General features: G+C 35.9%; 2 protein-coding genes across 24 annotated transcripts; one reads left to right on the forward strand and one right to left on the reverse strand.

The window, feature by feature from the left end:
- Window positions 1-1,813: 1,813 nt before the first annotated feature.
- Window positions 1,814-7,547, reverse strand: LOC147510878 (uncharacterized). 22 transcript variants are annotated; one of them, XR_015219061.1, is made up of 9 exons: window positions 7,017-7,483; window positions 6,885-6,948; window positions 6,706-6,780; window positions 6,214-6,260; window positions 4,234-4,421; window positions 3,431-3,582; window positions 3,127-3,225; window positions 2,750-2,895; window positions 1,849-2,123 (listed from the first exon to the last, which is right to left on the reverse strand). XR_015219061.1 is itself a non-coding variant. In XM_086602705.1 (8 exons), the coding sequence occupies exons 4-8, from the start codon at window positions 6,751-6,753 to the stop codon at window positions 2,092-2,094; spliced, it is 456 nt and encodes a 151-aa protein (XP_086458831.1). In that variant the 5' UTR covers window positions 6,754-6,780; window positions 6,885-6,948; window positions 7,017-7,217; window positions 7,490-7,547; the 3' UTR covers window positions 1,814-2,091. The 22 variants fall into 22 exon arrangements, 8 of the variants coding, with proteins under 8 accessions (XP_086458831.1, XP_086458834.1, XP_086458832.1 ...); XR_015219059.1 differs by having other exon boundaries at window positions 2,750-2,883; window positions 3,127-3,183; window positions 3,722-4,421; XR_015219057.1 differs by lacking the exon at window positions 4,234-4,421 and having other exon boundaries at window positions 1,814-2,123; window positions 2,750-2,883; window positions 6,622-6,780.
- Window positions 7,548-19,979: 12,432 nt separating this feature from the next.
- On the forward strand, window positions 19,980-24,987 carry MEE49 (Ribosomal RNA processing Brix domain protein). Of its 2 annotated transcripts, XM_086602713.1 has the most exons (12): window positions 19,980-20,069; window positions 20,189-20,438; window positions 20,503-20,583; window positions 21,077-21,172; window positions 21,346-21,429; window positions 21,540-21,609; window positions 21,793-21,875; window positions 23,143-23,222; window positions 23,991-24,089; window positions 24,179-24,272; window positions 24,507-24,596; window positions 24,698-24,987. In XM_086602713.1, exons 2-12 carry the CDS (start codon window positions 20,214-20,216, stop codon window positions 24,734-24,736), a joined length of 1,041 nt encoding a protein of 346 aa, XP_086458839.1. In that variant the 5' UTR covers window positions 19,980-20,069; window positions 20,189-20,213; the 3' UTR covers window positions 24,737-24,987. The 2 variants fall into 2 exon arrangements, with proteins under 2 accessions (XP_086458839.1, XP_086458838.1); XM_086602712.1 differs by lacking the exon at window positions 19,980-20,069 and having other exon boundaries at window positions 20,076-20,438.
- The last annotated feature ends 1,542 nt before the right edge of the window (window positions 24,988-26,529 follow it).

The raw sequence follows: 26,529 nt of genomic DNA on the forward strand, positions 1-26,529 counted from the left end.
ATAACTTGAAAAGATAGTGTAACATACCTTCATGCTATCCGAGAGATGCTCACTGAAGTAATCATCAGTACAGTCAAATTTCACTGGAATTTAAAAAACAAATCTTTCTGTTACGTTGCCATTTGATTTATCCCTTAAGGTTTTCGAAAAGCAATAGCCCAAGTGAGAGGGAGAGTGAGGGGCAAAAATAGGGAGACGGAGAACGAAGAGTTTAGTCTTAAACTGGTGACTCTCTTTATATTTATTGAATCCCAACCGTCCCAAGTTCTCGTGGCGAGACCGAACGAAAAGTTTTGAAAACACTGAAGGGTTTTCCAATTAATTAATTAAAATTTTTATTGTTTTTTATTTATTGCGTGGCACTCGTCCCGACCGTCGATTTATACCCATTCAAAACAAATCCCAGCCGCGAGTCAGGAAAGCGAGCTGTTTTGTTAAGTTGATTTATTTATTTTACGGACATATTTTGAAGATATAATGTACTAGGTATGCCCGTGACTACGGCCCGCGAGACTTCGACGCGCCTACGACATTACCCCGACAACTCATCGCGCCTTACCGTCGCATTCAAGGCGCATAATCTTAAGCGTAAAATATTGCACAAGACCAGTGAAATAACTCAATTTATAAATACAGCCCATGAGGCCATCCCAATTACCCATTATCTATAAGCCCAAATCAATTGGAGGCGCTAACAGTTTATGGGCTAGCCCAACAATTTATAAGTCCAGCTGCAATTGTTGACTTTTGGTTGATTTTTGGATAGATCCCATAGTATTGATTACACTTAACAAAATTACACAAACTCTCCAAACACTTGGATCTGCCATGTCACAACTTAGAAAAGACAATGACAACCTACATATAAAGATAACAAGTGGAAAAATGTCATTCATTGTATCCACTCCTATGGCACTAAGACAATATCCCCCATACTTGCCCTTAAGAAAGCAACCATCAAGTCCAATGATTGGCCTATACCCCTTCACAAACCCATCTAATGATGCCTTGTATGCAACAAAGAAACCCACAAACTCATCTACATAATCCTTGTATCACTTTACAATGCTGCTTTCATTCCTTTCTAAAATTTGTTTTTTCATTTCTGAAATCACCATGTACCCCTTTTCATAATTACCATGCATTTTCTCTAGCAACATGATCTTTGCTCTCCAAGCAGTCCAATAAGATATATGTACACCATACTCACGATATATCTCATTAAACAAGTCAACTGGAGCAAAGGTTGGATGGGCCCTTACAAATGCTTCCAATTCATTAGCAACCCAAAGAGTTTTGGTTTCACTACAAGAAAAAAAGTTTTATATCACTGTTAAACAGTCACAAAAAGTCTTTTGTCGCTGTTTTTTTTTTCCCAAAACCGTGACGGAGTGAGAGTCATTTATTTTTTCCCCAAAACCGTCACAAATATTTGTTCCAAACTAGCCTCTCTCTACAATAAAAAACCGTAACAACTGCTCAAAAACCGTCACAACAAATCATATCATTTGTGACGGTTTTAAATAAACGGTTATGTATTCATCCTTTTAACGGTCATAAAACCATAAATAAACGGTAACAACTGCTAAAAAACCGTCACAACAAATCACATCATTTGTGACGGTTTAAATAAACTGTTATGCATTCATCTTTTTTAACGGTCATAAAAAGTATCATTAGTCATGACAGCTTGGGTAAAACAGTGATATATATATAAAAAAAACATGAATATATATATAAAAACCCCAAAATTGGGGACTTGCAATAAACTACACACCTGAATAAACTACATATCTGAATATGATCCATTAAATTTCAAATAACTCTCATATATATTGCTAATTTAATTAAAACATTCCAATCCCATTGGATAACCAATTTATATTTGTACTTAATCGTAAAATGTAATGAAGTAAATAACACATTTCCAATCTAATTCATATAAATATAATAAGCTTAATCCAAATCCAAATGAAAAAATAACCTAATCTCATCAAAGTCGATTACCCACAAATGAACAAATTGGACAAATCCACATCTCTTTCCCAACTGGTAGCATTCATTCCTCCAGGGGAGCCCCAAAATCCTAGCTCACTCTTTTAACACACTAGCCCACTTGAATTCTGCAATTGAAAAGAGATGGTGACACTCAATATAGCTTGATATAAAATAGTTAGTAAATGCACCGATATACAAGGTAACCAAGTAATCTAGGCATGCACAAATTATATATAAGATATTTCTTAAGGATTTAAAGTAAATCATTAGTACGTATGATAGTTGAATGCAAAATAGTTAACTCAAGATCATAAATACCTATGTGAATAAGTAGAATTGCAACTGTTAATATATCTAAGGGGTAAGTCGACCGAAACTATTTGAAACAAGCTACAAATCATTATAAGCATCTTATAAGAAACCCTGATATCGCAAACAAACAATCTATCCATTGTTAAGTTAAACCAAGATATACTTAGGTCCAATACCCATTAATTGTTCTTGGGGAATACATGTACAACTCAAACCCTTTGTGAATAACTCAAACACTTACAACCAGGTACAAAACACCTATATATAAATAAATAAATGTGCTGCCAATGCTTTAGCCTACCCCCAAGGAGATGGAAAAAAAAATGTATATGTACACTTTAATCAATTTGAAGTCCTTAAGAGTCGAAAAGTAAACTACGATAATTCATTATCAGTGTAAGTATGTGAACGATAAAAATTTCAGTTTGAACAGTCTAACCTATTAGTTTTGTAGCTTTTAGCACATACATCAACAAGTAACGAAACTTGGTTCGCTTGAATGTAGACTCAATAGGGTAACGTTTTCGTGTAGGTAGTGGAATCCCAGCTTGAACACGACTCAAACTTTCTGCCCTGCGCATACCACTAAAAACAACTACTATCACTTTTGCTAGTAACATTACCAAATATCAACCTTTCAAATAAAGACTAATAGCATCAACTTGGTGATGATGTCCACTAAAATATAAGAAACATTCTACAGTAGAATCATCATATAAATATGGAAACAAAAGAAAATAATCATCATATAGCCAAGTATAGTAGCAGAAACAAAAGAATTATTGGAAAAAAAAATACCTAGTAATTAAGAATCACCTGATATTCATAAAGAGGTCAAAGTCAAGTCCTTGTTCAAAGAGCACAACCATGAAACTACAAGCAACAGAAGTAGATTCCTTCTTTACTTCCCTGACCCTAAACAAAATAACATAAGAACTTAGCTAGAATCCTAAGGTTGCACTATAAAAGAGGATGCATGGGGAATCTAGTGGCTCATATCCCTCGCCTTTGACATATATGCACTCCAGATTCCAGGCCATAAAAGTTCAGTAACAAACGCACACTTATACGTACTAGAAAATATTTGTGTCTAGTAATAGGTGTTCAAGTGTTGAGTCACCTATGCTTTCTTGCCCACACTCAGTCCGCCCTAGCGATTGGTACGCAAATTCCCTTGTTGTGGTCTTGTGGAGTAGCGCCCAATACACTGTTCTATGATATATTTGAGGACACAATACCATATCAATGATAATCTTGAACGCCATTTGTGCACTGCATAAATCACCGCAAATATCTCCTTATTGTGTGTGGAAGTAAATCCATTCATTTATATGTTTAGGATCAATCAAGATATCCATTTGACCATTTCACACGTGTACACGACATCCATTCAATATGTATAGAGACTTACAGAGCTCCAGTGGAAGCAAGAATTCCTGAAGCATTTAGATCATTTTGTTCCAGAGCAAACGAACCATTCTATAGTATTGCTTAATCGGTGTTGTATCTTTAGAACATATATTGTATAACTATATAAGTCGCAAGCAATGGTGCTTCTACCTAAAGCAGTGAACCTATACCTACTACAGGGCAAGCAGCTACAACACCATGAACAATGGGGTGTCTGCCTCACCACTGACTTTCTCCAAAATAACCACAACTCCATCATCCTATTTCAAAGGAAATGATAGATTCGAGTTCCATGTGTCTTTTCTTGAGTGTGGTTGTGTGTAACAGAGCCAGATAAGGAAAAAAAAACCAGACAAATTCAAATCCACACCAAATTAATGAACTGCACCATTTGATTCACCATGTCAACAGCACATACAAATCCAAAGAAGGTCGAAGAACTGGCAACTAATACTAAGTTACTAACCCAATCACACATGTCTATGTTTACAATAACTGGTAACTAATACTAACCCAATCCTTTTACTTGTAATATTCAAAACTTCACATTGAACAACACCCAGTCGAATATAACACCAAGAACCATTCCAATTGATTCAGTAACCATGTCTAATTCAGTAACCACCACTGCTGATTACAATCTAGATCGGCTGGATTTTAAAGTGAAGGGACATCAGAGGGAAGACGAAACACTTCAAGTCCTGCACACACACAAAAAAGCCAAAAAGGATAGAGATTAATTTATATTAGAGTGTGATTTGATACAGTAGTCACTTGGACGCGAATAATAAACATGCTCTTCGGCCCCTTCGATGTTTGGGCTCTAGTTTACAAAGAAAAACAAATTCTATTTTTTATTTATATTATTTAAGTACATAGACAATTACAGTTTTTAATTGTATAGATGCTAAGCAATATTTCGGTTGGAGTCCCTCCACGTTTAACTGCTACGATGTGAATGTGCTCCACCAAGAATCTAAAAATCCATCGCACCTAATAAGCAACTAACTGAAATCAGGACTTCTGACAAATGATGACAACTCTCTTACAATACTAATTCTGAAGAAAATAAACTCCAATAAAATTCAGTCAATGATATTTTAACATCAAAATTTGCTCCAACCACCATGGGCCCAATATGATCTTCTATCAATCCATATTCTTCTAATGTATACTAATTCATTATTCTGACACTACCAAAGAAGGAAAAATCCCTTACATTAAGATAGTAAGACAACCCACGGTCCATAGCTTTCTCCTTCGATCATACACAACTTCCTTAAATTGCTTCAATGATACCACCCATTTTACCAATTCTTCAAAATACAAGTTCCAACTGACAAGCCATCATCAACCACTATTGGATATGCTTAACCAAGTTATCATAATTAACCATCCAGAAAAATATGACTTTGCTACAATAATATGATTGTTAAAGTTGCCCAAGACATGAATGTCACTTTGTCATATTTGGCCAGCTCGACGTCCATCCAAAGAGCTTACGAAGCAATGCCAAACCTCACCAAGTGACGCCTTGTTGATGTTCTCTCAAAAGTCTATAATATAGACGTCCCGACATTTTTTCATACAAAAATAATTCTCCCCCTCCCGCAAAACCAAAATAAGTTTTTCATCTTATCCTTTTTCTAATTTCTTTTTCAATCAAGTCGCGACTTTCGCTCGAAGGAGAACATGCAGCAAATGGGTGCCATCAGAATGATTGATTGTGTCCTTAACACCTAAGCCTCTTAGTTGCAAATGCATCATGAAGCCAACATCACTTGGCTATCTGGGAGAGGGCAATTGGAACTTCATAATGAACAATAAAATGGAATTCATCTTAGAGCTACTCTTGAGAATGGCAACAGGGGAGTGTAAAGGACACCAGATTAAAAAGTATCGCTAATTTGTACCCTCTTGTTCTTCACTTTGTAGGCTAGCCCAATTAACCCTTTATGGTGACTTTCCTGCATCACTTGTTGCAGTTTCTTTTCTCCAATAGGTCATTAAATGGGAAATGGTGCAGAAGGTGCCCACCTAGTTTGTGTGGTAGACAAAGGCCACGTGAATGCTAGGACCCCAAACCTTTGCTATGCTAACATAATTGTTGTTCCTCAAATGTATATACTTGCACAATATATATATATATATATATATAACTCCAAGCCCATCAATATGAAAGTCGGACTGTACTTTTCAGTTTCAATTATGATTGACTTGATTTTCAATCCACCCCCCCCCCCCCAAACAACACATGCACACAAAAGAATATACAGTTTATCCTATTGATCACAGCAACAGATGAGATTATCAAAATTTGAGACAACAGATCCTATTGATACAATTTTAGTAACTTCAAAGACAACAGATGAGATTATCAAAAAAAAAAAACAACAACAGATGAAAATCACATGGATATTTAACTAGTTCTGAAACTCAATACCTACATCCATATTTTTCAAACTAATATAAAAAAGGAAAACAAAGACTAACCCATTAACCAAGAAGATAACGTATGAGCTTTCAGAGTTAAGAGGAACCTGCATTCCACATAACAAAATGGACTAAGCAAACTATTTTGCATTAATAGAAGGAAAAATATGATAAATGCTTGTCAAAATGGGCAATACAATAAATTACTTCTTCATGTATTACATATAGACAACCACATATGCATTGTCCTCATTTTCCTACATTAGAACTTATGATAATATGTACAATAACTTGAATAGTTTTTTCATTGTGTAGTAAACTTTCTCGTCATTCTAATGGTATATATACGTTTTCATACACATCTGACAGACACACATGCAGTCCAATAGATATAAAGTGTACTTTATGTGGACATTACTTTTTGGAAACTTTAGTTGAGTATCCATAGATGTTGGGTTGCAGACATACATTGGGATCAGCTTGTAAAAAATGATCACAAAGATCTTTCAATGCATCATCGTAAGTAGATAAACTTGTCACTGAATTCTGTACCATTTTTGATGCGTGTTGCGCCTCAGCAGCAACAAGATCTAGTGACATGCCTAGTGTAGCTGCTGCAGCAGCAACCTGTCAATTAGAAAAGGAGAGAGCATATCCTTAGATCTTATTTTTACATATAAATCAGACAGCTTTGCACAAAGTAACATAAAAAGGGCATATATCCTTCTTACTTTAAACACCAATAAATTTTTTTGGTAAAACCCTTCTTTCAAGCTCACTACCAATAGTAACCGTCTGCAAAATGAAAATATCATTTAATACAAGTCGAAAAGATGACTCACATGTTTCTTCAAAATCCTTACCTTTACTTTACATTCAGCACTTCCAAAACTGCATCAATAATTTCCACAAAACTGTTGTTCTCTAAAACTACTACAAAACCTTTAGATCCTCCCGTCTAAACCTGTTTGCCTTGCTTCTTCCTCCGCGACTTCTTTCAAAATCTGCCGATAAAGATTAGTGAATACAGTAGTGCTACTCCGAAAAAAGTGTTACAAAACAACCTACAAAATCACCGAAACAAAATATTAGTATAAATCAAATCAAATCATTATTTTAAAAACACTCAAAAAGAGTGAATTTGTATTTGGTTGAGTGAGCGAAAGAAGCGAGCATTAAGTGGGTGAGACAGGACAAACAGTTATTTTCTTAATTTTCCAAAAACAAATAGGTGGGAACTGAAATTAGTTTGCCGCTTGATATTTGGAAAATAATCCTAATCGGAGTCGTGAGAGATCGTGCGATTCATTTTGTTTTTTTTTTCTTATATTTTTACCTTTTTTGTGAAGCATTTCTTAGGGGTTGTTTGTTTTTTTTGAATTCAGCATTCAGAGATCTTAAACTTAAGTTTTAAAATTCAGAGGCTTTTTTTTTTTTTAGTTTAAAGCATTCATTTTTGATTTTTTAAGATTCAGCATTCAGCACCAAAAAATTCTTACGAATCTTTGAATTTAATCTTGAAAAAAAAAAGTCCCTTCTCACTTTCTTGGAACCCAATCTCAAAACCCATCTACTTTTCCTACCTTGGACTTTATGGCTTAAAATTTAATGTTGGCATGAGTTTTTCATTTTTTTTCAATAATGATATCCACTTTGTTAAAATAGAATTACATATATATATATATATATATATATATATATATATATATATATATATATATATATATATATATATATATATATTCAAAATAAACAAAATATGAAAATAAACCGTTAAAATATATTTGTGAAAAAGCATATTTTAAATAAATTTATTTATTATTTATTTTTTTCGATAATCCATCTCTTCTCCTCAAATATAATATATATTTTGTTTAACAAGAAATCAAGTTAGTGTTTAAAATAGATAGCATGAGTAAAATTGTCCTAATGATTTATATTCATTTTGAAAAACAAACATATTTTTAGAATTCAAAAATCGACATTTAGCATTCGAGGATGAACCATTCAATTCAAAGATTCAAAGATTCATAGGCTCGAGAAAAAAAAAAGCGACCCCTTAGAGGCATAAACCTACAAGTGTTTGAAGAGAGCTTTGGGAGACCTGAACGTGGGCCAAGTAGTTTTTTTTAGTGCGGTTTATTGGGCGTCACATAAATTCCGGAAAAATATAACTATTTTAGTAAAATAGTCACAAATAATTCTTCACATATATACATTTTATTTAAAAAAAAAACCATTTGTGACCGCTTTGTCACAATTTTTTTTTTAAAACAGTCATAAAAACCTTTTTTTTTTCTACTAGTACTTGCACAACTTTGTTCTCCTCATCAGCTTCATAAGTATGGATGTCATTATACTTCCTGAGCTTCACTGTAAACTCATTTATTTTCTTGCTACATTTCATAAACCACTTGCAGTCCTTATCTTTACAAATCACAAAATACCTTTCCTTATCATTCTTCTTCTGTTTGAAAACTAAACATGTGGGAGACTGCCATATTTTTTATAAATTGTCTACACTCTCTAATGTGTCTCCATTCCATATTTGTTTTCAATTTCAAGGTTTTTTTTGGAGACTGTTGCTTCTAGGTTATCAACCCTCTCAGTATCTTTTTCCACATAATAATTTATTGTTGATATTACAAAATTGTTCATCTCAGTATCTTCTTCTTCATTATCTGACACTAGTGAACCTTCTGAAGTCTCACTTGAATGTACATCAACAGGATCCCAATTCTCATATTCTTTCTCAGATTCAGGATCACCCAAATTAAATGTATCTTGACTACAAGGGCCAAATTTAGCAACAATATAAAACTGTCTATAATTTTCATCATCTGAGCTACCACCAAGGAATATATCATTGTTTCTGTGTTCAACATCATGCTCAAATGCCTCACCACTCTCAAACAAATCATTGAATTGAGAAAGAACTTCCACACATGCTTGACTACTCCCAACAACTTGTTGATCAACAACAGTTGCTTCCACACCATCTCCATCCTCACTTTGACTTTCAAAGCCAATCTCCCCCCCCCTGATCATCCTTAAATCCTTCATTCAATGATTCATCACTTGCTTCCAGAATTGGTTCAACATCATCTTCATCACTCTGACTTTCAAAATCATATAAATTAGACTTGCTTTGTAAAAAATTCTTTGGAATCCCATCTTTTATCAATACTACTGTTTCGACCAGATATGATCAAAACATCAAGTGTTGATAAAAGAGACGAAGAACGTAGAAAAGTAATTGGAAAAATGATGGTGATCGGGAGAATGATGAGACTATACCTTGCGGTTGCCTACGTACCCAAATTATCAATGGGATCAAGTCTCAAGAACGTAGTTCTGAATGAAAAATAGTTTGGTATTTATATAGATATATAGAGTAGAGAGTCATTGTAGCTCAAGTAATCTTGTAGCTTGAGCAATTGTGATATACTATAACTTTCAACTGATAGTTATCTCTTTGATAAGAAACGAATCTAGACATAAATCAACGTACATTAGTGGCAAGCCATGTGGCTAAGGTTCAGCCTTAACCACATGAGTTAATGGGCCTGTACATTGATCCATGATATTGCGAATTGGGCTTTAGCCACATCGGTCATGAATCAAGTGGAGATTCCTACCAATGGACGTTTGCCACGTAGGTGGGGGTCGAAACACCGCCCCCTCTTTGGCATGCGAACAAAGTTCATATGACAAAGAAGAAAGAAAAATGAGCGGAATGTATAACGAAGTGTCGTGCGAAAATAAATAATTGAAAAATTGACTGTCGAAAAAAAATTGTGAATTATCGGAAACGAAATAATGTCAAACTAGCGTATACGGGACACAATGTAGTTAAATAAAATATGGCCGAAAATGCACAGAAATAAAATTGCAAAAAAATTCGATTGGCGAAAACTGTACCGAACGCATCACGTAATAATACGAAATTTGAATTCGACGATGCGTGCCAACGGAATAGCGATACTTGGATTATACCGTTGAAAATTAAACGTAGGAGCAGTTTAGTAATAATAATAATAAAAAGAAGTTAAATATTAATTGGACTCAAAGTGTTCGGATGTGATAAGAATATGAAGTAGATTCTTGAGATGACGGATGAAGTTTGGAACAGAAAAGAATCCCACCAATACTGAAAAACAGCTCGAACCTTATATAAGTGTTGTGCCGCATATTCCAACCTATGAAAAAACCATGGACGCTCATCAACCAGTACTGGATCAAGGCTCCCAATAGTCAAGTGCGCAAAAACACGCAGCTGCACTTTGTTCGCGAAACAATAGCCTAACAACCTGACAAGAGTTACAGCTGCACTCCTTTGCGTTGCCTTACAGGTACGTTTCCTCGACATCAATCTTGGTTTAGATATAGATTTACTTAGGTTTGTTTAGAACGTTGCATGTGGAGGAAACGCTGGACACTTAAAAATACGAAGGCTGAGGAAGAAACGCTGTGAAGGCGATACTGAAGATGATGCCGATTAAGCTTTGGGTGCGTTATGAACGGTGGTATCGTGTTTTTCCTTTCCCTTAACCGTTCTCCACCCGCATCTAATTGGAACAGAAAGAATCATGAAGAGGAAGCTCGTCATATGCAAAAACACAACTCTGTTGTCGTGAAAGAAGAAGGCGCCAGTATTCAAACCCAATGTTTAACAAACATGATACGGTGCAGCGCCAACAAAAGAGGGGCACCGTACCTGTACTGCATTGATTTGGCCTGTGGACTTGGTTTTTGAGCTATCTGACCCTAATTTTATTTATTATTTTTTTCTTTTTTTTTTCAGGGAGAAACGACCGTACTATACGGGTGAAAAATACTTGAGAAGAAAACTCGATGACGATCGCAGACTTGGTGAGGTGGAAAGAAGGTGACAGATACAGCGACTACATGAAACCGCGTCGATGGTCGCTTAAAGAACTACAGAAAATACTAATACTCGAGATATTTGAGATAGATGAAGTGTATGCATTTGAAACGAAAGTCGAAGAAGATAAAGTAGTAACGGCTTACTCACAATTAAGTTGCGGGAGTGCAATTCCGTTAAACAAAGAAATTGTGCAATTATTGAGTTATTTTGGGCTGCCGAAGAAGACGGATAAAAGTTCGGAGAATATGACAAAGTGGTGGCAAAAAAATTCGACAACATGAAACAGGTATGTCAGTATTTTTTTCCATTTAGCTTCAAATTTTGGTTAAGTCTGAAAGACTAACGAAAAGATTTGTATTTTCTTCGCAGGTTGAAACGACGGAATTACGAGCAAAAGATATTGACGACAAATTTTGAACGGAAAGATCACAATGCCGTAGAGAAATAAATAAATAAGCTGAATAAAGTTTTCGTTTACAAAGTTAACGTAAAGCGAATTTTTGCCGCACAGAGAAACGACGGTTGTACGAGCCTCGGAAAGTTTCGCTCAGAAAGTTCTGCTTAATGCCTTAGAAAAAATAATGAAGCTGTCAACAAATTTCACTTGGTAAATTTTTCGTAGAAAGATCGGCAGAATGTCTTAGAAAAAATAATGACGATGACGAAAATTTTCGCTCGGAATTTTTTTCGTAGAAAGATCGGCATAATTCCTTAGAAAAAAGAATGACTGCGGAAAATAGTTAACCGAAAGCGCTAAGCGAAGCGAATGCAGATTTCGAAGAAGAAAATAAATATTTAATCGAACAACCGTAAGACAATTGATTAGGTAATTGTGTGAATGTAATACCATAGAGCTAAAACTTCTTTTGATGAAAAATAAAAATAAAGTATGTTTTGGCAATTGAATATAGTTGCGATGTCTGATAACATACCTGTGTAAAACTGACAATGTTGTTGATTTATATAGATAACACGAAATAGAATGAAACGCCCCCAATACTAACTTTAAGCTTGCAAAATTAGATTGAGCGAAAAAATGCTCCGACGCTAATCCCAAAACGAAACGGGGTAACTTCATCAGATGTTGACATAGCGCGAGTAACCGACTAAGCGAGCGTAAAATCGTTCAATTTAGAATGACAAAATTAAATGTGGTAAGTTCGTCAGATTTTGTTATAACGATAATACGACTAAGCGAGCGTAACAGCGTTCAACTTAGACTGTCGAAATTAAACGTGGTAATTTCGCCAGATTTTATTGTAGTGATAGTAACGACTAAGCGAGCGTAAAAGCGTTCAACTTAGACTGACGAAATTAAACGTGGTAATTTCATCAGATTTTGTCGGAGCGATAGCAACGACTAAGCGAGCGTAAAAGCATTCAACTTAGACTGACGAAATTAAACGTGGTAATTTCGCCATATTTTATTGTAGTGATAGTAACGACTAAAGCGAAATAAAAGCGTTCAACTTAGGACTCCACGAAAATTAAACGTGGTAATTTAAAATTTTTTGTTGTAATGATAGTAATGACTAAGCGAAATTTAAAAGCGTTCATCTTAGACCCAATTTAAATTAAACGTGGTAATTTCGTCAGATTTTATTGTAGTAATAGTAATGACTAAGCGAGCATAAAAGCGTTCAACTTAGACTGACGAAATTAAACGTGATAATTTCGTCAGATTTTATCGTAGCGATAGTAACGACTAAGCGAGCGTAAAAGCATTCAACTTAGACTGACGAAATTAAACGTGGTAATTTTGCCAGATTTTGTTGTAGTGATAGTAACGACTAAGCGAGCGTAAAAGCATTCAACTTAGACTGACGAAATTAAACGTGGTAATTTTGCCAGATTTTGTTGTAGCGATAATAACGTTGCGATGGAAACAAAATTATAACATTAGAACTCAGGTTTTTTGTTCAACTTGTTAATTTTGTCCGCTCATTTAGTAAAATAATTTGTTGTGACGAGCCAGAAACGAATACTGTCAGGGGCTGTCGGAAATAAACCAACAATGTCAAGGCCCCATTTCGCAAATGACCAAGGTTTATGGATTGGATGACGCTTCATCGCGGGAAGTTGACCCATATCATATATCATGTGTTTGACAAGGCACACACTTCTCGGACAAACGCTTAACATCCTTTGGCATGTATGGCCACCAATACCATTGGGTCATTGCTATGTGAGCGAGACTTTGCCCCCGGGAGTGGTGTTCACATAGTCCTAAATGAATTCCTTCGTGGCCTAGTAAATTGTTCGTTCTGCCCAAACAACGAAGGATAGGATTGAGACTTGTCTTTCTTTGTGATAGAGTTTTTAGTCATCGAAATTCCCGAGCATCGTCGTCGGTTGCATGATCGTCGTCGGTAGATACCGACATTATCGCCAAGCTCATTGGAATCATCTTACAATAAAGTGGTTAATCCGGTGTTGTCATAACGATGACGACTTGATTTTCTATGGATAAGTATCGCGATAGAATCATGGCGCTTACATCATAAAAGGATCTTCGCATAATAATGATAGATGTAAAATTTCATGCAATTCGTTGAACAAAGTCTAAATAAACGTCCATTCTATCATTGCGAGCCACATATTATCATTCAAATTGGCTAACGACTAGCTTAGAATAATTAATCGTAACTTAGTCGCCCCCAGTTGAAGAGTTGTGCGTATACCACAAATGACAGTTTCGGACTCGGCCATATTATTTGACGCGTCAAATCCCCAATGTAGAGACCTCTCAATTATGTCCTCATTCAGCTTCAAGATGACACAAACAAGACCGGAGGCAGACTTATCATACGAACTATCGGTGTAAATCTAGCAAGTAGCTGATATATCCGATAAATATTTCAAGTCATCGCCCCCGGGAGGTAATGACAATTAGAGATCGACGTTTTCCTCATCGAGTAATGCTTTCGACATAGGAATATCATCAATAAGAAAATCAGTCATTAGCGAAACCAAAGTTTGTCTCTGTTTAATTGTATGAGTGTCAGAGACAATGTTGTAAATGCTAAGGTAACTTTTCCATTCTGCGACTCGATCCGTAGACGTTGCGAAAAAACTTGCGCAGCGGATATTCGACAAGTATAAACTTCGACTATTCCTTCTTTGAAATAAGCTTAAGACGTCTTACAGCATGAAACAAGACCAGTGTAATATTTTCAATACAAGAATGCCTCGAGACATATGACGGACATTATCCGCAACAGATGACGAAGAATCGTCAGAGGCAATAACTTCGTGCTGAATAATTTGGCGCATCGGTGGAACGGTAGTCGGGTCGTATGCAATCGGATGTTGAAAAGGAATAGGAGGGAGTAGTTCGATACCGCCAGGTTGACCAGGAACCGCACATTCGCGATGATTGTCAGTAAGTGCATCGAGAACTTAGGCTCGTCGAGTATTCGTCATAACTTTTGTAGAACGTGATCGTCGGTTTGGCAATAGAACCGCAGACGGCGCCAATTATGTTTCGACCATATATGATCAAAACATCAAGTGTTGATAAAAGAGACGAAGAACGTAGAAAAGTAATTGGAAAAATGATGGTGATCGGGGGAATGATGAGACTGTACCTTGCGGTTGCCTACGTACCCAAATTATCAATGGGATCAAGTCTCAAGAACGTAGTTCTGAATGAAAAATAGTTTTGTATTTATATAGATAGAGTAGAGAGTCCTTGTAGCTCAAGTAATCTTGTAGCTTGAGCAATTGTGATATACTATAACTTACTGATAGTTATCTCTTTGATAAGAAACGAATCTGGACATAAATCAACGTACATTAGTGGCAAGCCATGTGGCTAAGGTTCAGCCTTAACCACATGAGTTAATGGGCCTGTACATTGATCCATGATATTGCGAATTGGGCTTTAGCCCTGTCGATTAAACGAATAAATTGGATATTCCTACCAATGGACGTTTGCCACGTAGGTGGGGGTCGAAACAACTACTCTTATAGGAAGTTTTGCATTTGGTTTTTTGGTCAGAATAGGTTGTTTTGAAGTGGTTAAGTCTACAATGACATTTCTAGTTGACTCATCATTTGGCATAGGCTGTGGAGTGGTTAAGTCTACAATGACATTTTCACTTGACTCATTATTTGGCATGGTCAAGTCAAAGATGAGAGATGGGCTTGGATGATGTGAATGGACTGAACTAGACTCATCAATTGGTGGACTTGAATTAAGTGTGGACTCATGTGTGGGCATTGAAGGACATACACCCATGACCCTAGGGTTTGTCTCCCAATCTTGGGTCATTCCTTGCACATTCTGGTAATCATAAGACAGAAACAGATGAAATTTATTGTCACTTTCAACCATTATGTTCTCCCACATATCCATAAGTTGTTTGTCAATACTTAGTGGACACAAAAATCCTACTAAAATGCATTGAATATATGACACATTTTTCCTGAGAACAAACATCCTAATTTCCTTGATGAATTCCATCCAATTCAACTTATCTCCTTCCACCAAAGTACTCCTCCAAACCAAATAAACCAGGCATAGTTTTTTTCCATGAACCTCCCACATGAACAACAAATTTTCTTTTGTCATACCACATGACTGAACCAAAGCCAAAACACAACATTTTATATAATAAGGAATGGACATAAACATCAATAAAATACAAACTGAAATACAAATCCACTATTCTTAAATAATTATTTAATGGCAACAGCATGGAGAATCCCTCATTTTAAATTAAATAACATAACCAATAGACAAAATCCATTGGAATAAAAAAATACGAAATATTTATGACCTAATTAAACGTTATTAGGGTTTAAATATTCAAAACAATCATTGACATGCAGATTAAACATGCAAAAGAAGGGGCATTGACAACGTACCTAACCAAGTTATATATATATATATATATATATATATATATATATATAAAACTCCAACTTCAACTCCTAACCAAGTTTTTTTTTTTAATATATAAAACTCCAACTCCTAACCAAGTTTGCTATTTCCTTCGAAGATCCAAACTACATCAATGAGAGATTGTTAACACTATCATTCTCTCTGTGTGGAAAATGACAGAACAAATTAAAGAAATGAGAAACAGAAATGAGAGAGAGTGAACGAAGAGAAATGGCGTGAGTTAGTGAGTGTATTCCCACCAATTTTATCGAGATCCACAGTTAACACGTGTTTTGATAATAACGGCCAAGATCTAGATGATCTTACCCGTTAAAAATAGACCACGTGTCTCATCACATACTGTCGAATTGGCGTCAAACTACAAAATTAGAGATGGTCAACTCGGTCAACATTGACCTCATAAGGGTATTGTGGGTAATAGCAAAATATGTGAGATGGGCGGACGTCTATCATTGGTCAACCAAGTCAACTCACAATTAGGAGGACCAAAACCTAATAATCAATCATTGTTGGACCAAAGCCTAATTACCCTATTATTAGGAGGACTAAAACCTAAAAACCCCTTAGAGCATCTTTAGCAGAGTAACAAAAAAAACACCAAAATTTTGAACTAAAAAAACACCAAGCAACTTTAGGAGCAACATAAAAAAAACACCAAGCAACTACGCGGTTTTGCCAAAACCGCGCCATATAGCCCACGCGGTTTTGCCAAAACCGCTCCATAGAAGCCCATCTTACAGGTCCAAACCCACGCGGTTTTGCCAAAACCTCGCGGTTTTCTAGAAACCGAGTGCTATAACCATTTAACTCTCGGTTTTGCGATGTTCTCTTCATTTTTTATGTTCCCTCTCATCTAAACTCATCTCCTTGAGCCAAAAAAAAAAACACTACCAAAACTCTTGAAGATTTTTTCAATGGATCATTCATCTTCTTCTGATTCTTCATCGAGCTCGAGCTCGAGCTCTTCAAATGGTAGCATTGCAGTTAAAACTTGTAAATTAGTGGCTATTGCTATACCTTTAGTTTGACATCGTATGAGTTTATTGCGTCAGCAAGAAGTGGAGTCTTCTTATAGACCACATAGTGGTTCGAAGAAAGGAATAAAATATAAGCCTCGTCAGTACGAGGCAACACTGGCTCGTGTAAATGCTAACTACTTGAGCGCGATCCTATATTTAAATGACCACGACTTTCGGCGACGCCGATTTCGTATGGGTCAGTCATTATTTACTCGTATTTTCAATCATCTTAATCATAATGTACCATATTTTCAACAAAAAGTTAATTGTGCCGGGTAAGTTTGGGATTAACCCAAAAATAAAAGTAATTGCTGCTATACGAATGCTTGCTTATGGGACTGTCGCTGATCTAGTAGATGATATGTTACATGTTGCTGAGCCAACTGCTCATGAATGCATGCGCTATTTCTATGATGGAATTATTAGAATTTTTGGAGGTGAATACTTGTGCAAACCAAATGCTGCAGATATTCAACGTTTGCTTAAAGAGTCTTAGAAACGCGGATGGCCTAGAATGCTAGGAAGCATTGATTGCATGCACTGGCAATGGAAGAATTGCCCATCCGCGTGGCAAGGGTCTCACACTGGCCATAAGCATAAACCAACAGTGATTTTGGAGGCAGTTGCCGATCGTGACGCATGGATTTGGCATGCTTTTTTTGGAATGGCGGGTTCTCACAATGATCTTAATGTGCTTGACCGCTCACCAATATTTGATGATATAGTCAATGATGGAGCTATTCCTTGTAACTACACTGTGAATGACCATCATTATGATATGGGATATTACTTGGCTGACGGTATTTATCCTAATTATGGTACCTTGATTCAAACGATTGCTAAACCGACTATTGCACAAGACAAACATTTTGCAAAGAGGCAAAAAGCTGCTAGAAAAGACATAGAGCGGGCGTTTGGTAAATTACAATCGCGTTGGGTTATTTTAGCGAATCCGTGCAGGTTATGGTATTTGGAGAACATGGCTACTGTTATGAGGGTTTGCATTATTTTACACAATATGATTGTGGAAGATGAATGCGAAACGGATATCCCGCAGTATATTCCTGATTTGGAAATACCAAGTAGAGAAGGTGCTCCTGAAGATGAACGCCACTTTGTTCTATCTCGTTAGGCATCTGGCGTCGAGAGGGTTCGTTCAAAAGTTGTTCATGATAGATTGAAGAATGACTTGGTTGAGCATTTGTGGAGTAGGCGTGGGCGGACTTGATTTCTATTTTTATTTGCACTTTATTTAGACTTTGTGTTTATTTATCGTTTCAATTTCTATGTATTTGTGTTCCAAGTTTATTTCTATGTATTTGTGGTTTTATGAAAGGATTTCTGTATATGAGAATTTTGAAAATACAATTTTTTTTTAGAATGATAAAAAGTATCAACTTTAAATTAAAATAAAATATTCAATTAAAGTACATTCTAATTAAAATTAAAATACAAACTTAAATTAAAGTACGTCATTAATTAAAAGACATAAATTAAAAGACAAATTAAAATACTCAAATTAAAAAACATACAAACTCAAATTAAAAGACATATAAACTCAAATTTAGACTATGCACTACTTTGACTACTACCAAAGATATTGCCAAGTCGATTCTTCATTTTTGTAAAATTTATGCCTTTTGAGTTGCCAAATTTCTCAAGGCCTTGGGGTAATCCTTCTAATTTCATTCCTAATATTTTCGCATCATTTTCATCTTCTCGAACTTCGGGTGCATCTTTCTTCAATTGAAGTTTTTCTTTTTTGGATTTGAAGCTTCCAATCCATCGAACTTTTCTTCAATTGAAGTTTTTCAATTCCATCTCATCTTTTTTTCAACCGCTTTTGAGCTTCCAATTCATAGCCTTCTTTGGTGGTTTTAGAAAGTTCCATCAGAAAAGCATCAAGTTTCTTAGCGGATTCCTCCACTTTAGAATCACCTTCTTCTTTCTCTTTTTGCGTTCTTTCTTTCCAAGAGGTCTATCCTCAAGCCCATGAACTTGGTGTGGATCATAATCTATTGATTGAGTTGTCGCAGTTGATATTGGAATTGATGAACCTCCTTCCCCACTGTTTGACTTCGACTTTTTGGTGGGATGCAAATAATTTCTCAACTGTAGCCTCTTCCATTTGGGTGAGTCTTTCACCATATTATAACATTGCATCCACTTCCAAACCCCATTATGCATCGCATATGCACTTATTGCTTCCTCAACCTACCAATTAAGCAAAAACTAAATTAGAATTGAAAAATGTATTTGTTAATAAAAATAACAAATAAAAAGTAAATACTTACCATCATATTGTCATTATAGCCACTTGGAGGAGATCCTTGAATTTTAGAAAGAATAGCATGAAACTTGTTGATATTAGGTTGAATAATAGATCAACGGTGTTTCATACCCGTCAAGTTGCGTTCGGTCATTCTTCCTAAATTTGCATGAAATGCATTTAGAATTCTAGCCTAAAAATCGTTCGACTTTTGCTCATTTCCTACTACACCATTTTGACTAACTTGTAGCCAACTATTGGTGAGAGCAACATCTTCTTCTTGTATCCATGAAGCCCCTCTTGATTTTGATTTTGGTTATTGACTCATTGTTGTTTTAAGAATAGAGAGTAAAGAGTAGAGAATAAAGAGTAGAGAGTAGAGAAAAGAAGTGCGTGTAAAAATATGGGGTGAGTGATTCAATTTATAGGAATAGAAAGATATAGCCGTTTTTTGGCCGTTGTTGTAATTGAGAGCACGCGGTTTTAGGAAAACCGCGTCATAGAAGCCCATTTAGCAGCCCAAGCCCGCGCGGTGTTCCTACAACCGCGTAAGTGATTTGATACAGCATCAAACCTGGAACAAAATATTGGTCGATTTGGTGTTTGGTTTGGTGTTTTCATCAACATGTAGCTCTCCTGAAGTTGAAAAAAGAATTTGGTGTTTGATGCTAACAACAACTTTGATAAAACAGGGCCTTTTAAACAACAACTTCCATCCACCTCTGGTCCATTGGGCTTCCTCAGCCCATGGGCCAGTTTAAAACCCTTAAATCTCGTCTCAAATAAACCTGAGACCTCCATTATTTATTTGCCTCTCTCCGCAGCTTCAGTTTGGTATGTACTCCTTTTTAATGTTTCATTAACAAGAAAACATTATCACTATTAGGTTAATTAGCATAACTAAAAAAAAGAAAACGTTATTAGTTGTAAGTTTTAATTCTATGATTTATTAGATAAAAAGAAGAAGAAAAGAGAGAAATGGGTGGAAAGAGAAAGAACGGAGAAGACGATAACAATGACATTGAGGAAAAAGAAGAAGGGTCGGTTAACAAGAAGAGAGAAATATTACCATCACTAATAAAGAATAAACAGAAAAGATCTGCTGTTCATGCTAAGGTCAAGCATGAGAAAAAACGTGAGAAGAAAAAGAAATCTAAAGCTCGTGAAGCTGCTGAGAGACGGGCACTTGAACTCGGAGAAGAGGTATGTTCTTTTTATTTATCGTCTCTTTATCACTTTTTTTTACTGTTTTTTTTATTGTGTGTAGCCACCGGTGAAAGCTATTCCTCGTACCATTGAGAACACGAGGGAAGTTGATGAGACTGTTTGTATGCCTGATGACCAAGAGGTACACTTCCATTTTTTCTCGTGTAAGTTTTATTTTAGACATATATCTTTTGACTTTAGAAGACCGCCACATCTCGAGAAAACAAAAGCTTCACATTTGGAAAGATATGTCCAAGGTTCACGTACTTCCCCTGAATTACTTTTTTTTTGTATTTGTCCTACTAATGGAATGTAGAGAGTGTACCTTATTTTCGCGAAAGATGGATAGTATAGGATCCCATGTGCATGTTGCACATCACCAGATGTAGAGATAGTGTGAGGGTTGTTTGAAGTGAGTGTGGTATAAATAAATATTACTTAGCATATAAGTCTGTATATTTTATTCTTTGAGGAAACTCTTAAAAAAAGTGAAATGTTAAGGTTGGCTATCTGGTTTAAGCTAGAATTCGACACATCCCTCTAGTCTGATTATGATACGTATCCGTGGTTATGAAATTCACTCCTTTCTAACCTTGTTTCTGGTTTTTTACTTTTATATATTTATGTTTCTGCAGTTGTTTGCTGGAAATGATGCAGACGAGTTTAGTTCAATTTTGAAACAAGAATCTGCACCAAAGATATTGATCACAACATGCCGCTTCAATTCTTCTGTATGTTCCTTGATCCTTCTATATTTCGTTGTTAAGTTGTGATTGCCATCGCAAGGAGCGCCTGAATCATTCAGGTTCTTGCAACAGCTGAATAAGTTGAAATTGTAGCAAAAATTCTTATCTGAGTGATTGCTTGATGTGGTAATAATGTTGTCTGCTGTCTTTATTGGCAGAGAGGACCTGCTTTTATTTCGGAACTACTTTCAGTGATTCCAAACGCCCATTATTACAAACGAGGAACCTATGACTTGAAAAAGGTATTTAACTTTTAGAAGGTTGTATAATATCATAACCTAAGTGAGTAAGTGTATGTTCCAATAAAATTGTGTATAGTTGTAAGTGATTATTTTAATTCTGATCTCTGCAGATTGTGGAGTACGCAAATAACAAAGATTTTACTTCTATCATAGTTGTCCACACTAACCGTAGGGAACCAGGTTAGATCTACTCGTGTCCTAGAAAGCCCTTTGTGTATTTAATTTTATTGTTTCTTTGCTTGTATTGATGGTCAAGATAATTTCTTAGTCATCATGATGTTCCATGAGATAACATGTCAGGGTAGTTTCAAGAGCATCTGACATACGTTCTTAAACTTTAGCATTCCATTTGTCTGTTTGTAGATGCTCTCCTTGTTATGAGCTTACCTGATGGACCTACTGCACATTTTAAGCTCTCAAACCTTGTTCTACGCAAGAATATCAAGGTATGAATTATTTACTTAAATTTATTTTTATGGGAAGTTATATATACTACAAGCTATTCTATAGTAACCTGTCCATTGTGGACCATTTGTTTTGGGGGTGGGGACACGTGTGGATTTAGACCAATCATCTAGTAATTAGGGGTTTGCTGACCTTCATATGCCATCACTTTATGGAAAACTAATTGAGCTTAGAATTGTCTGAGTTGAACACAGTGCATTTATATATGTAACCACGCTACATCGATCAAAGGTTTCACTTTTCTTTGGTCGAAGTTTTGGGAGGAGTGGAGAGACACACTCTGTGGACTTTATTTTTCGATGGGATTCCTTGCTCGGTCAAGCATGATCATAGATTTTTTGTTGGGGGTGCTTCTTCTAAGAGGCAGACTTGGCATTGTATTTTTCATGTTTTCTAGTTTCCCTTGTTGTATTTCCGTGGGATATCTCATTCTACATTTTTGATACTATATTTATGAATAATTATACCCATTTCACCGATAAAAAAAAAAAAGTCAAATCTGATTCAGTCTACACAATCCGCTCCATTCCAGATCATAGGCCTATCACTTTGGATTGTTGAAAATTTTCTAGGGGACCTTGTACTTTTCTGTTTGAGTTGGTTTGGTTTCTTGAACCAACTTTTGATGATTTAGTGAAAGCTTGGTGGGTGGAAGGAGTTTTTGAAGGGAGTCCAAGTTTCATCTCCGCAAAAAAACTCAAGTATGTGAAATCGGAAATCAATATTTAGAGAGGTAAGTATTGGGGAAGGACCTCGATAGAGTGGACGAGGGGTGATCACTTAATTAACTGGAGAGGAATAGAAGTGGGTAATCAAACGAGAGTTTGAGCGAGTGATTTGATGGAGGAGGTTGCTTGGAAACAAAGATCTAGGGAGAAATAGATCAAAATACAAAATATTTCAGTGTTTAGGTAACGCTAGAAAAAGAGTTGATTCAATCTCTAATTTGAACACAAAGGGGGTTTTGGTTGAGGATGAAGATGCTATTCTCAATGTGAGTCAGTGAGTGTGAGGTTCTTTTTTTCATTTGTTTGTACGGATTTGTATAAGGAGTCTATATTGATCATATACCTGTAAAAGAAAATATGCTATTTAGAAATGAGATATTGGTGCTGGATTTATATCACTTTTAAATTCTTATTATCAATTTCGAGTATGGGATTCCTATAAGATAATGAAATATGGTTGCATGAATCATGACAATGATTTTTTGCATTTTTGTGTTCATCCGTTCATTATCTCCTGCAGAATCATGGTAACCCTACTAGTCATAAGCCTGAATTGGTATTGAACAACTTCACAACACGTCTGGGACATCGTATTGGAAGGTAGAACTCCTTTTATGTATACATACATCTTTAATATACAGTCACATTAAGGGGATTTTATGGTGGGTTATCCTTTTGTTTCTCTAAAGACAATCTTCTATTTAAGCCCCCTATATTTGTTTGTTTACATCTTCGTTTCCTTCAGAATTGGTGGTTTGCACAATGGTCGTCAGTGAATGACTAATGTGCCTGTCATTAGTAATGCGCAGTGGTATTGCCTACAGATCGGCATATTTTGTGATATGGAATTTATGATACAGTGTGGGAGTGTTTTCTTATAATTTTGAATAGATTTGTGTGCATGATTTTAGCTTTTCCCATTTAGATAGATAGATAGTAGAGAGGTTTAACATATATAATGCATCCGGTGCAATTGTGTAAAGATGATATTAACTGAAACAAATATAAAAATTTGATAAATGATATAAGAGGATAAAAGGGTAATATTGTGGCTTGAATTATATAGTTGCAGAGAGGACCTTCTGACCACGTTTACCTTGATATCCTATATATGTTAAATAACACAGTCAAGGTAGTGTGCCGCCGAGATTCTATTAGCAGGATCAGATAATCGGCTTTTTTAGGTGTATGTTCAGTTCACAAGTACGATATATTGCTCAATGGTAGTTATGGATACCTTAAAAACTCTGTTCTTTTCTGCAGTTAATAACTTAATATTTAAATTGATTGCATAGTCCCTTGGTTTATTAAGAAAAGAGGCTTCCTTTTCATTGTTTTTATAACCAATTTTAACTTTTGTATTCTTAGGATGATACAGTCGCTTTTCCCTCAAGATCCGAATTTTCGCGGACGACGAGTTGTCACTTTTCACAATCAGCGTGATTTTATATTCTTTCGCCATCATAGGTAGGATTTTTTAAGTCTCACCTTCAGCTGTATTTTGCATTCTTTGCTACGTGGCTTTGTTTTAATGTTTCTTTCATTTATGCTACTAGGTACGTATTTGATAGCAAAGAATCTAAGGGCACAAAAGCCAAGGACACCAAAGGGGAGAACACCCTTCAAGGGAATGTGGTAGCACGTCTCCAGGTTCAAATTTCAGTGATCTATACGCTGTTAATAGTTTTTTTGGCTGGATTTGATTTGAACATATGCTGGAAGATACAAATTAGATACTTCAAATTTTTCTCAAAACTGTTATGGAGATTTCTATATATGTTAAATATAATTGTGGAAAATTCTATATAATTCCAGTGAACCTTTTCTTGGACTGCATCTAGTTCTACCTGTAATGATTTCATTAAAACTCCTTGATGCATGCAGGAATGTGGTCCTCGCTTCACTCTAAAGTTGACCAGTCTGCAACATGGAACATTTGACACCAAAGGCGGGGAATATGAGTGGGTTCACAAGGTAATATTTTCATTTCTGTCCAAATTTAGATGTCAAAGATTAAATGAAGTGGGGGTCTGTGTGTGTGAGCTTATTTATTTACTTTTTGGTTTCAATTCTAGCCGGAGATGGACACAAGTCGCAGGAGATTTTTCTTGTAACATTCTTGGAGATTCTGCCATCAAGTGGTTGATCACAATTGTGGGCTTGTTTAATACCTTGTTTTTACAAGTGAAGAACAACTCTGTACTGCATCCATTTGGGAGTTACTATATTTAATTTGGTTGTGAAAGTTTTTGTTTGCGGTACATGTTAGCACTTTTTATAGTTTTCTGTTTATTACAATAGTTACATGCCCGATTTAATTAATATGCAAATATGGAAGTGTACCTTCCAGTTTTTTGAGTTAGAATAGTATCGTGCGTAAAAGGACTGTACAAATTACAAGTGCTGGTGAACCTAGAAAGCACCCTTCAGCAATGACTTCTTATTTGTTTATTTATTCATTTCTTTCTTCTGGTGTGTGTGCGTGATAAGTATGAACAGTTACATATACTAAAGCAAACAGATGATATGATCCGTTTTGCACCTAAATTCATTTTGTCCTTTATTGACACCAGTGAAATAGCAGGCGTAAGTGGTTCAACCAAAGTTGGTTCAATTTTCGGTCAGGCTGCATTTCAGTTGACTGGAATGTGGATTGACCGATCCATCTCTATATCAGTTTTGCAGGAAATACCACATGTAATTTCTGTTTAAAAGGAAATCAACAAGTTACAGCCAGTCAAAATACATTCTGAAGAGGGGTCCTATTGCCTGCCTCCTGCGCGAAACATCTACAACACCAACCGATGGTTGCACTAATTTTACAAGAAAAAGTTCGCAAAACAAAAGCAAGAACAAAATGAGTATCTGCGCTAAGACTAGCACTAGTAATCATCTCACTAACTGCCTTGTTATCTCCAATAACCCGCTTTGATTTGTTCTTACTTGTTAGCGTAGCAGCGCAGCCTAGCATGTGTTCATTAGCGCCCCAGTTGCAAAGTTCGATTGTGAAAAAGCTGCTTTTAAAGGGATTTTTACTTTTTTACACAAAAAGCTTGAGTGCAAAATTCATAGTAGGCGATCTATCTCCATATAAGAGAAACAAAATGAGATGGCGGAGTCAGAATAGGAAACAGACGAGAAGGTTGGCACTGCCTAGCCCAAATTTACGTTGGGAACGAAACTAGAAAAGCATACACACACGCAAATGAGTATATCTCACTTAAATAAATCTAATATCTTATGCCACCCGCCCATCCCCAATAACAAAGACACCGTTTCTTATAGCTCACACATTTTAGTTGAACTGTGATATTGATCTATTCAAGAGGTGGGACTAGAGTAGTTACTAACACGCCCTTTTTAAAGGAAGTAAACTTCAAAGAATGATTAAGAACAGGGTAAAGTTTGCATATTAGACGCAGCATACCCAATGATTTCCATTTCCACTTTCATTCTGGATTTAACTTATGCCCCCAGCTTTTAAAAAAGGGCGCGGTATTAGCACTCCACTTTATGGGATTATGGGATTGGCATTCCTTTAACAAAAAGTAAAATAATAATGGTTATTTATTATGTGTCATTTTACATCCCACATGCCTAGATAGTTCTACGGCATTATCGGGTTGCCGCGAGATCCCATATCTCACGGCAGGCAGTTGCCGCGAGATCGCAAAATCAATGGCATTTGGTTGCCGCGAGATCCCATATCCCACAGCCCACAGCAGACAGTTGGCGCGGAATATTTTTTTTTTGTGTTTTTTTATTTTAAATTTTTCGTATTAAACACACACGACATATGGATACTTTATTTTATTTTTTAAAGTTTCTTTATACATTCCAAGAACAACACCAAAACCATGACAAAAAAAATGTACAAACGAAGCATAATTTTGCTATCTCGCGGCAA

This window comes from Coptis chinensis, chromosome 3 (assembly GCF_015680905.1).
Source record: "Coptis chinensis isolate HL-2020 chromosome 3, ASM1568090v1, whole genome shotgun sequence".
NCBI lineage: Eukaryota > Viridiplantae > Streptophyta > Magnoliopsida > Ranunculales > Ranunculaceae > Coptis > Coptis chinensis.

Bases quoted from the DNA above. Each gene is read 5' to 3' on its own strand.
- LOC147510878 (XM_086602705.1), bottom strand. From the start codon at position 6,753: ATGTCACTAGATCTTGTTGCTGCTGAGGCGCAACACGCATCAAAAATG. The intron at 6,261-6,621 runs GTATGTCTGCAA...TGTGGAATGCAG, and splicing joins TTTTACAAGCTGATCCCAAT to GTTCCTCTTAACTCTGAAAG. The intron at 3,226-6,213 runs GTTAGTCTTTGT...TATTTTGTTTAG, and splicing joins GTTATCTTCTTGGTTAATGG to GGTCAGGGAAGTAAAGAAGG.
- MEE49 (XM_086602713.1), top strand. From the start codon at position 20,214: ATGGGTGGAAAGAGAAAGAACGGAGAAGACGATAACAATGACATTGAG. The intron at 21,430-21,539 runs GTATTTAACTTT...TGATCTCTGCAG, and splicing joins GAACCTATGACTTGAAAAAG to ATTGTGGAGTACGCAAATAA. The intron at 23,223-23,990 runs GTAGAACTCCTT...TTGTATTCTTAG, and splicing joins CTGGGACATCGTATTGGAAG to GATGATACAGTCGCTTTTCC.